Consider the following 12593-nt stretch of genomic DNA (forward strand, 5'->3'; position numbering starts at 1 on the left):
GTTACCTAAGACTTGACCTCTAACAATGGCGTCAGGTGATATTATGTCTAATAATATAGGTTATTTATTATATATAGATATATATATTATATATATATATAGTTATTTTCAATAACTAATAATTTGCTTTATTGTCTACGATGTGGGAATATAATAAATTAAGAATCATATTCAGTAAATTGGAATTTGAGACAGTGAAACATTTTGCCGTCGACTACAATACGCTTTAACTATTTTACCTTATGTCGTGTCATAGGAAAATATTTCTGTAGCTTTTAAAAAATATAATTTTAAATAAAAACGTTTTAGGAACAAAAAGAACGTCTAAGGAAACTGTAAAAAAATCACAGATCTATTTGTTTGTTGATAAGCATAAAGTCACACAATAAGCTATCTGGGCTGTGCCCACCACGGGTATCGAAACCAGGTTTTTAGCATTGTAAACCTTCAGACTTACCGCTGAGGGCCATAGAGCTATGGTTTGATCATAAATTTTCTATAGTTCCCCCTAAATTATAGAGTTACAGCTAATCATTTTCCCACGAAACCATAAGTTACTTATCACACCACTTTATTCAATTTACATTAAAGTAAATATTTTATAATCTGCTCTAACTGATATTAAAATTTTGCCTGTAGCTATTTCCAAAACTGCATTTCATTAATATTTGTTCACATCACATACTGTGAGGTCATAAAAGGGGTGGAACCAAAAGGCTGTACTAAAAACAAATATGAGAAACTGAAGGAACGCTAAAATCTGGGTGTTGATTCCATGCAGTGGACGCTACAAATAGCTCAATGCGGCTTTATGCTAAAATAAACAAATTTTGAAAATTACACTAAATAAATCCTACAAATGATAAAATATCACTTGAAATATAGTTAGAATTATTATTTTTACAAAGATTTTGAAATCTGATATGCATGTGCTCTCTGGACTACTATAGTAGGGGACCCTAAATTCTAAACATTTTTAGACAAAGAACTTAAAGTCATCTATATCTTATATAATAAACTCGCATAAATCTCTAATTCTTAAAAATTAGATGTACGGGTTATTCGAATTCAAAATTTGTAACTAACGAGTAGTAATTTTATGTAAAAGTTTTATTTCAAATAATTATTTCAAAAGTAGCCTTTCGCCTAAACTCTATATCTAGCAATGTCCATGGAGTACAATCACTGAAGTAAGCTACAGCATTGACTGAAATATCATTTTAAATATAATTAAAAGGCAAATTTCAAGCTTTTTTTTTGGACCAGTTGCATTACTGGTTTCATATACAGCTTATCATAATAAGCCTATACTCCATGTTGCAATACGAGTTCCAAAGTGTCAAGTTATAGGCATAGTCTCCTATTAGTACATCTCTAAATTTTTCTGGTATACATTAAAAATTTTGTTTGGTGTTAAGCGTAAAGACACACAATGGATTATCTGTGTGCTCTGCTCACCGCGCGTATTATGACCCAGTTTTTAGCGTTATAAACCCTAAGAATTATAATAAAATAAGTATGATGTAAATAATACTATCAGTACAAGAATGTAGAAGTATGTTTTAACCGTACATAAATTTTACTTAGACAAACATAAAAGTTACTCACACCTCTGTTGTTTACTGTCATCACTGCTGACGGTAATTGACAAGAGAAAAACTGGTACACACAGTACTGGAAAGAGGTTCGCTCTCATAACCATAACGATGTTTTTTTTTACCTAAATATACGAAAATAATAGCTACACAAATATACAAATATTGTAACAGTGCAGTCAAATTCTTAAAAATAATAAACTTCTTGAATAAGAGACGATGATTTATGTTGCATTATCATTCTAAATTTAAGATTAAGTTTGTTTTTCACGTATTATAGCAGGATTTTGGCATTTTAAAGGTAGCAAGTGTCTGTTTCAGATTACCATAATTATTTACTGTCCTTTGTGGTTCGCAGAAGGTCGCAACATGAAAGATTAGTTGTTTTTGTTTTGTTTTTCAGAACATTATTAAGATTTACAACCTAAGCAACACTTTATGTACGAAAAGTAGCAATAATTTATCCACAGCCTAGCACACTAACCTCCATATCACACTTGCCCCCTTTAAGAATGAATTCTCTATTATAAATATATAGATATTCAATAACCACGCCACTTACACCACTGTTCTCTCTCTAACATATGCGCCCCCCAGTGGCACAGCGGTATGTCTGCGGACTTACAACGCTAGAAATCGGGTTTCGATACCCGTGGTGGGCAGAGCACAGATAGCCCTTGTGTAGCTTTGTGCATAATTAAAAACAAACAAACAAACAACTCTAACATATGTAAAGTAGTAATATGTTTTGTTTCAGAAAAAAGCACTGCCAAACAGACATTTTAAAATTAATAACTTAGTGTTTCTCTCACTGTTCTCTGAATCTCGTGGAAACTAATAAAAAGCTGAAGAAGTATTAAAAATCAATAAGACTACAATTCGTGATCAAAATCACGCAAACTGCAGATGTTTTTTTTTCTCGACATTCGTTTTAATTTAGCCTTTTCGGTTTCAAAATCAAAGGTGTGTAAAAATATTATTTCGTATCTAGTTTTTCTTCCCCACAACTCACTGCTCAATAAGTTTGTTTGTAATTAAGGACAAAGCTACACAATGGGCTATTTGTGCTCTACCCATCATGGGTATCGAAACCCGGATTCTAGCGTTGTAAGTCCGCAGACATACCGCTGTGCTACTGTTGTAACTATGAAGTACATTTTCAAAGGTGATTACTAAGAATTGTAAACAGAAGGTTCCTTTTTCTTAATTGCTTGTTTTATTTGCGACTTTGTGAATATTTCTATTTATGACTAAAATGATATAAAAGACTACTTAGTGTAGATATTATTGATTAATATATTTTCTGAGTGAATATTTTATTATTGTTTAGTTTTTAATAACAAGAGAGTTAGAAGCAATTTTTTAAAGTAAATTTTATGACAAGTTTAGTTACGTATATTGGTAAGAGTCGTATGTTGTGTTTATAACTCATTGGTATATAGAGCATAAAATGTCGCGTGAGATTTACTTATGTCGAGGATAGAAATTTATAGAAGGTGAGCAGAAGATTAAGCAATAAACATATAAATAGTGTGAGGTGAGCAGGAAAGTAGACAGACAAAACAAATACAGAAACTAAACTCACGGCAAGTAGAAATGCGGCCCAAGGAAAGGTTAGAAAACATAAGGTTGACGTCGTAGAAGTCAATAGCCAATTGATATGGTAAAGTGAGATTAACATTTTTTCTGACATTTTAGGAGAATAATTTGTCTCGTCAAAAGATCTTCTAAAGCAATTGAACCTGCCTCTGTGGACTTTGACAAAAAGCAGACGATTATTGGAAGTAGGCCTATATATGAGAAAATAGGCAGACAGACAAAGACAGAGCAGACGAGAATTAGAGTGAAGTTACTAGAAGGAATTCGGCCAAAGAAAAATTAAACGCAAAGTAATCGTCGTAGAAGTGGAAGGCCTAATGATTAATATAGGCCTAACGGTTGATATATTAGAGTGAGACTAATGGTGTTGAAATGGATAAGAAGAATAGTTTATTTCGTCAAAGAGAGTTCTAAAGTAATTGAACTAGCCTCAGTGGACTTTGACAAATAGACAGACGATTCTCGTAAATACAAAGAGAGAAAAAGGAGCAGACGATTTTAGAAGTGTAGGATACAACCGTGGTAACTCGACAATAAAGAAAGTGAACTATACTCGGATAGTTTGGCGATAATAATAGAGAAAAATAGTTCGACTTGTCAAATGAAGTTCTAAAGCAATTGAATAGGCCTAAGTGGACTTTTGACAAAACTAAGAGAACTATGTAGTGTTTATGATATGCCTGTGATCTCTATAGTGTAAATAATTTGTTGTACATACGTTTAACTAGTTCTGAATATATATATATATATTTTGAAAACAAGTGGAGTGAATGCTGTTCGTTTATTTTTGAATTTATCGCCAACAAGTCACAGACACCTACTATAGAAGAATCCTAAGACCAACAATTACAACAACACAGTATATATTTATACTATTAAAAAGTATAAGAAAAAGCCTTTAACTGACAATAGGCGAACATAACTTAACATTTGACAAGTACTATAATGATTAAGTATACATTTTTCATTGTTAAAGGACATTTCAATTTATTATGTGACTAGGGTGGTATAGTTTTGTATGTTAAAGTTCTTTTTAATTATGTTTGTAATTATATCTTTGTTAAAAAGTTTATTTTTGCATTATGTATTTCTCTGTTAAATACATTTTATATTATTTCGTTGTATAAGAGTATTTTATTTTTGTACTGTAATCTGTTGAATTAAAAGGTGTTTTATTTCTATTGCTTTATTATTTCATTATCTATTATAGTGTATTTTAAATCTTTATTAAATAGTTTTTGTCATTTTAAGTTGTATTTCTTTGTTTAAGAGTTGTGTCACCCAAGTTTCATGGGAATTATTACAGGTGCAAGAAAAAGTTAATACACTCCTATCCTAGACTTTGGCAAGAGTATAAAGTTAATTATTTTAAAAATTAAAATTGATTGTTGGCTTAAGGACAAATCAGAAACAGATAGGGAAGAAAAGTGTGGTGTGCATGGCCCTACCTTTTCTATCTTCTTAGTTTAATGTAAAAAGTTACGGAAAAGCATGTTTATGCTAAATCTATTCCATTTACGCATAATATGTGGTCCAGACAGTTGTTAAATCGGCTTTTTTGTTACTGCTTTGTTCCTTTGTTGTTCTCTAGAGATATCGCCTGTTCTGCCCATGAAATTGAATTGTTATAATCCTAGAAATTGCACAAGACTGTCGACAGCAGCGTCCTTCCCTGGTAGTTCAGATGTTATTTCGAGGTTACAACACCCCCCTATGTTAAATAAGAATGACCAGTAGTACTAATAGCTATGAGTAAATCTCATATTTCCCATTGAGAAAAAAACATTCTGACATAGAATGTTCAACAGATTACAGTACAAAAATAAAATACTCTTATACAACAAAATAATAGAAAGACATCTCGAGGGAAGAAAATCAGTTAATCATTTCATAAGTTCAATGACAGGCACATGTTCTATGTCCAATGCAAATAGGCACTCTGTGTTTTTGTCTTTGTGAATAAATTTTGTTGTCATTTTGTATTATACATCATATCCAGTCTATTTGTTTCATATTCACTGAAAGTCAGCATTACTTCGTGATTTATCTTGCCATTCCTCCCATCATAAAATGGACCTACCTAATAATACTCTTTGTAGAAATCAGTTTAATCTGATAATACCACACACATTTAAATAGATATATATCATAACTATGATAAACTGATACATGTTACCTTAACAACCAAGTAACAGTCGATATAAGAATGCTTAAATAGCTTGACTTGAATTTCTAAAAACGAGTTTGAAATGTCATTAGTTCGAGCCTACACCCTACCCTTAAAATAAGTACAGTCAAAGTCAAGAATGATTTATAAGAGGTTTATTTTTTCACCATCAGTAAATCCAAAATCAAGGCAAAAACTTTAAAGATTGTTATTATATTTGCTTACAAATACAAAACGAGGAGTTCGTGATTTTATAGCTATAAAAATATATTATATAAACAATGTGTCTTTAGCCAACAGTGGCATTACATGCCTGTAACTTCTAAAGGTCTCGAAATTTGGGGACAAATTTCAAGACCTGTAAATTGGTTTACCATACCCGTAGTTTCATGTAACTATATAACAAAATCCAAGCAAATGTATTAAATGTCATTTTAATCATCAGAGGACATCAAAAACATATATAAGAAAAATTTGAACTGCTGTATCATAGATTGGATCATTTTATATGCATAAAACCAGAAATATCTAAAGTCAACCGAATAACCCATTTTTGCAGATTACGATAATTCTAGGTTGTGCTGTTTTCTCATAGTGCTCTGATTTATCTAAGTATATCCTGTAGGATCCATAGAATGACAGAAGGTTTCAACAGAAGTAATGCCTGTATTTACTCTACCTTTAACTGAGTCTTTACACAAAAGAACGACTGGAAACAAGTTTGCAAACACTCACATACTTTATTATGAACAGAGTAAAGTTTAAGTTAACACTTGGACAAATGCTTTTGGGTTCAACTATAGAGAGATATGGAGGAAGCTTTATTTTGGGCTTTCTCATCAGTACACCTTCAGATCACAGACACTGAAATTGGCCCAAGTCTTGCTAAAGCTATCTAGCAAAAATTTCTCTCGGAAAGCTGTAAGTAAACAATCTGGCAGAATCAAAAGTTCTTTGAAAACCACACGTTATCTAGTCTAGTCAAAATGTAATTTAATAAATTTATATTAAACAAAGAAAACGTGGTAGTATATATATATATGTAAAGTCCCCCCCCCTCTCTGGGCACGCATGCCATCCACGTGACTAAGGGCCACTCTCATATCAACAAGGAGTGTCACAGCCTTTGACTACCTCATGGCCTCCAATAACACAAATTATTGTTTCTATCTACAGCATCTTTCATGCCACAGCAGCTTCCCCTAATGGAGAACACATGTGATATCCTTGGTGACTCATCCAGTACCGTGAATAATCAAATAAGAGAAACTTAGTAGTTCACCTTATCGAGTTCTATATTAAGAACGAAACATTAAATATAGTTAAAACGTAAAAATTTATCTATTGACACTGGTTGAATCACTTGATCTATAATTTGTATGTGAAACAGTAAAAAATAAAAATATAAAAACAATAGGAGAAGGTAATAAATGGCAGATTTAGAAAGCGTACTATTTTAGCTTTATCTTAACCAATAATTTATTATTCTAACAAAATATAATTAATAACACGTTTATAGCAAACAGTATCTCTTTTTATTTATTTCTGCTGCCTCCCCCCCCCAATAGCTCAGCGATAAATCCGCTGGCTTACAAAGCTATAAATCGAGTTTCAATACTCGTGGCAGACAGAGCACAGGTATTTCATTTTTTAGATTTTCGCTTAAGAACAACCAAACCACTCTTTTCTGCTTGTGTGAAAAAGACTACATGATCATCAAAACTGTGTCTTTCCAGCACTCTTTTAACAGCCTGATTTTACAATCCATCCGACAAAACCCACACACGGAATATACGAACTTATCTAGCTTTACCATATCCAACGCTATGCCTCATATATTATTATTTTCTTCCAAGACGATTTGTATTATGTTTATTTGGTCATAATGATATATTATTATAACAAACGTTTTACGTAATAGCTCTGACATCCTCATGGTTTTTAGTCTTTAAACTTAATTTCGTATTTATTTGGGGAAATGTGTTTGTTTTTGTTGTATTTCGGGCAAAGCTACAAGAGGGCTATCTGCATTAGCCATCCCTAATTTTAAAGTGATAGACCAGAGTGAAGACAAAAAGTCATCACCACTCACGGGCAACTCTTGTGTTACTCTTGTCAGACCGAATAATGAGACTTGACAGCCACACCCACAACCCCAAGGTGCTGATCGCGATTGTTTGGCAGTAACCATGGAATCTCAGTCCACAATCCAGTACGCTAATCACCGTGCTCGGCCCTAATTGGGGAGGGAGCAGTGCTGAATTTAGGGGGTGTACAGGGATAATTTTCCCCCTTTGCAAAAAAAATCCCCCTGAAATATTTTAACTATTTTGTCTTTTTTTACAGACGTTATTTTATTTTTTTTACAGGGAGACGTCAATAACAGGATTCACTATTATTTCATCGAACACAACGATTATAGAAACGGAATAAGGCAAAATTCCGGTGACTTCTCAAAGAAAAGCGTGTTTGAACTTGACAGCTAGCCAAAGTGTGTCGCGAGAAGGAGGGGTTTGTATCAAAGAATCCTGAATGAGAATTAGATAGTATAAGCTAAACACAGACTTATTACCGAAGATTCTTCCAATTTCTCGAAGTATGTAAATTAGACGTGTGGATGCTTCTGGAAAAGCGGTTCATGCTTTATAAGCCCATGTGGAAACTCTTTGTATAATTGTGTTTTTTACGTTATGTGGTTGTTTACTACGTTATTTAATATTATGATTAAACTTCATGATTTGAACTTTTCTCTGGTGAAGTACGTAGCAGAAATCAATTCTACAATTTGTTACAAAGAAACCTGGACTACAGGTAGTGAGTAATGGTACTGATGCTGAGTCTCTGGCTCAAACTGAAGTTAAGCAGCCTAGTCTTGGAACTAGTGATGTTGATTCGTCAACCCCTGCTAGGTAGCTTCCTCACTCTCTTTACCAACTTCGGTAAAATACCAGAAGAAATGGGAAGAGAAATATGAATGGCTGTTTTTTTTACACATTCCTTGGAGGGACGTTTTGTAAGTACTGCAGAGAATTGTTTATAAGTAATTTAGATGCACTACATAGAATACCGTTTACCAGATTTCGATAAGCAACTGGGAATACTGGAACGCTTGACAAACATTCTAAGTCCGAGAAACATACTCATGCTCAAGCAATGCATAAACTTCGTGAAGAGGGTCATAAAAACCAGTTCATACTTTACATTTTTCAACAGTCGACTCAGGAATGTAGTCGTAACAGGGATTGTTTGTTTGAAGTTAAGCACAAAGCTACGCAATGGGCTATCCGTGCTCTGTGCCACTGGGGAACCGCAACAGGGAAGCAGTGGCTGCGTTTGTGAGAAGCGTCTTCTTCTTAGCAGAATAAGAAATCCCACATACTAAGAAATATGAACATTTGATTTCTCATCTTATTATGCTTCAAAACAATTCCATGAAGCAATGGCTGGAAATTCAGAGCGACCGTTTGACATATATAAACAAAGCTACAGCTTGCGATCTACTGACCTACATTGCCGAAGTTCTAGATGATTGTGACGAAATTGAATAACAAATATTACTCCCTCATTGGCTGACGAATCGTCAGATATCAGCAATGTGAGCCAGTTGTCAATTTTGATTCGCTATATGACTGACTGCGGTGAAGAAAAAATGTTTGAGCATTACTGATCTACCAAGCACTGATTCCGAAACCATTGTGAGTTCACTTGACAGAAAGCTTATAGAAAAAAAAAAAAAAACCTGGATTACAAGACAATAATTTCTTGCACTTTCGATGGTGCCGGCAATTTTTCAGGAAAACTAAGTGGTGTGTGAAAATACTTTCAGAGAGAGCAGGAAGGGAAATACTTTATGTACATTGTAGAGCCCATATTTTATCTTTAGTCTTAATCAGCGCTAGAAATAATATCGTGTCTGTGAAGAGGGTTCTTCAAGTCATCAAAGACGTATATTCGCTGTCATCAAAGCGTGAATGCGTGTTGCACGAGGTTCAGAGGTCATTGCAAGAACTAGAACTAAAAATTCCAGAATCAGTCGAAGTGCGCCGGTTCAGTAATTACAAATCAGTTCGTGTCGTCTTAACTTGTCACTTATCAATTATGATGGTCTGCGAGCACCTACACAAAGATGGTGCAGACTTAGCATCGTTAGCAAGAGATATCTTGCTGGAAATGAATAAATCTAGTTTTTGGTTACCAAAGCAGTTTAGAATGAGTTTTATGTGCAGTATCTAATGTCAGCAACGTTTTGTAAAAAGAAAACCTAAACCTGTCGTCAGATCCTCAGCTTGTGGCGTCGACGATAGCACATTTGAGAGATATAGGGACATATATGTAATGAAAACTCTATTGCTATAATTGTCGTAGATCTCAAAGCAAAGGCTTTTGATGTGCGGCAGATTCTTTAAATTAGCCAAAAAGTCAAACCTTAAAAAAAAATTAAAAACTTGTTTATATTATGATTGAACAAACAGAGCACCGATTCAATGATCAAGTGGTCTCCCTCATTAACGTATGTGCTTCTTTCCAAACGGTCCAGTTAATGTGCAATTTAACACATGATGATGTTAGAATAAGATGTAGCTTCTTTAATGGACTGAATGCTAATGCTATGTGGGCTGACTTGAGCTACTTCAAATACGTTGCAAAGGAACAAGAAGATCAAGATAAGTATGTTGTGCATTACTTGTGGAAAGCAAACATCGGTTACAACAATCTTTTTTGTACACCCAGTAACACAGCGGTATGTCTGCGGAGTTACAACGCTAGAAACCGGGTTTCGATACTCGTGGTGGGCAGAGAACAGATAATCCATTGTGTAGCTTTGTGCATAACAAACAAACTAAATATCCTGTATACAAAAGAAGTGGTTGTTTGAAGTTAAGCACAAAGCTATACAATGGGCTATCTGTGCTCTGCCCACCACGGGTATCTAAACCTGGTTTCTAGTGTTGTAAGTCCGCAGACATACCGCTGTGCCACTGGAGGGTAACAAAAAATGTATTATACAATAGTTCTACTACTTTTAATGTGCCGCTTGAATGATAATACCTGTGTTCTTATTAGATAACTAAATATCTAAACTTAAAATACACTCCAAGTTTAATTGTCTACTGAAATTTTATGGTTTATATTTGACCTAATAATAAAGCAAGTTACTTTCTGTTTATACAAAAATTGTCCTGTTTCGATCCTTTACACGTACTTGAGATCGCAGACAGTAATTTTCAAATAAGTTTTAGCACGATTTTTATGGTGTGAACGCTTCTTCCAAGCTGGATGAAGCGTGATTATAATTTATTTTACTGTACTTGTCATAAGACAATAGTACTAGCATTAGTATCTAGACACTTAGAGATTTCCAAATATTAGAATAGTGAATAATCATAGTATTCCAACCACACTATATTCGCCATTCCTATTACCGACGATACGTTTCGCTCAATCCAAAGCTTTTCAGGATGGATGGAATACAACAAAAATAGCAGTTTTTTGGATTTTACGAAATAAATACAAGCATGTTAAATGTACATGTGGAAATAATTTTTTTTTATTAAGACTACTGAGCTAAAACTTAAATTAGCATAAATACATATGTTTTATTATGGTAAAGTACTGTACTTATCTGCATGAAGAGTAATTATTAATTGTTAAATTATATTACTAATTTAAATAACTTTGTAGAACAATAGTATTCTAGCTATTTGAATTATTTGCTATCATATAAGTACCTATATGCACTACTGATATAACACGTTAGCATACTCCATTATTTTTTTGGGGGGGGGGGGCTTTTCCTTAAATAACTTACATGCAGTTTCAATGTTGATAGCATTGTCATAATGATTATGTATTAAAGCTAGAGCTCTCAGTCTTTCTTCGGTAACTATTATATTTCAGTGACACGACGAAGATTGATTGTGGGCAAAACCACGTGTAGCTGTAAGATATTCACAACTGTTTCACTTTAGGTTTAATGCGAGCGTTATGATTTGGATAGTTTATATAACGTGAGTGTCATATTTAGTTATTTTCAGTAGCGAGAGTTTATGGCAAGTGGTTTTACGAATCATAATCATACGTTGTGTAGCGTGTACGTTCAATTGCTATGAGTTAGCGATTGATATATTGCTGCGTCATGTTAGTAGAACTTTCTGAATTTTTCTCGTTGTTTTAATAGAGTATTATTGCATCAGAACATCTGGTATTGCGTGGACTCTTCTAGACTTTTGTTGAGGTATAAATACGCTTTGAAAGATTATTATTTAAATCTAGACTGCGTGATTGTGAAATTATCACAGACTGTATTGTAATAACAGAGCAGAGAAGAATAATTCGTCTTGTCAATTTTATTCTAAAGTAATTAGACCAACCTGTGTGGACTTTGGCAAAAAAAACAAAACAATTATTTATAGCTCTGGATACAACTGTGATAAACAACAGTGTAACGAAGATTTGTATATATGCTGCCTTGTTTTAATATATTATTTTAAACAAGTGGACTGTGTTGCTGTTTGTTTATTATTGAAATTTATCGTCAACAAGTCACAGACACCTACTGTAAAGAATCCGGCTTACAAAACCTGACAGTAGCAATAAGACTTCGGCTTCCAATTACAAACTATCAAAAGAAACCAATGCATGCGACTATTTCAAGCCAAAAGGTGCTAATCTGTCATCAGAAGAGTGTAGACTATGTAGAAAACGTTAAATACCATAAGCATCTGCGCTATAACTATATAAGCATTTTTTTTTTTTACATTACAAAGATAAGGGGTACGGCCAAACCCCCATCCCCCTGCGAAAGTGCGTGTATTTATCATAAGGGGCAAGCATGGACTAGTGGTTAAGGTGTTGACTTTAAATCTGTGGGTCACAAGTTCTATTTCTCGTCACCAAACATGCTCGCTCTTTCAGCAGTGAGAGCGTTATAAAGTGACGGTCAATCCAATAATTCGTTGGTAGAAGAGTAGCCCAAGAGGTGGCGTGAGTAGTGTTGACTAGCTGCCTTACCTCTAGTCTATTACTGCTGAATTAGGGACAGCAAGCTTAGATAGTCTTTGTGTAGCTTTGTGCAATATTCAAAACAAACAAAACCATAAGTCATCGGTACTAGATCTATTATATATTTAACACAGCTTTTTTATCTCGTCCCTTATTGATTTTCAAAAAGAGTGTAGATTGTTTGTTTTAATTATGCACAAAGCTACACAAGGGCTATCTGTGCTCTGCCC

The 12593-nt window shown here is 33.9% G+C and overlaps 1 protein-coding gene across 1 annotated transcript in view; it reads right to left on the reverse strand.

The window, feature by feature from the left end:
• Positions 1 to 12593, reverse strand: part of LOC106478367 (proclotting enzyme-like) — a 35306-nt gene that overhangs the window by 21206 nt on the left and 1507 nt on the right. Inside the window, exon 2 of the mRNA XM_013938907.2 lies at positions 1609 to 1720. Within this exon, the coding sequence (XP_013794361.1) occupies positions 1609 to 1702 (94 nt within the window). The 5' untranslated portion in view covers positions 1703 to 1720. The remainder of the gene's footprint in view (positions 1 to 1608; positions 1721 to 12593) is intronic.

This window comes from Limulus polyphemus, unplaced genomic scaffold (assembly GCF_000517525.1).
Source record: "Limulus polyphemus unplaced genomic scaffold, Limulus_polyphemus-2.1.2 Scaffold204, whole genome shotgun sequence".
Classification (NCBI taxonomy): domain Eukaryota; kingdom Metazoa; phylum Arthropoda; class Merostomata; order Xiphosura; family Limulidae; genus Limulus; species Limulus polyphemus.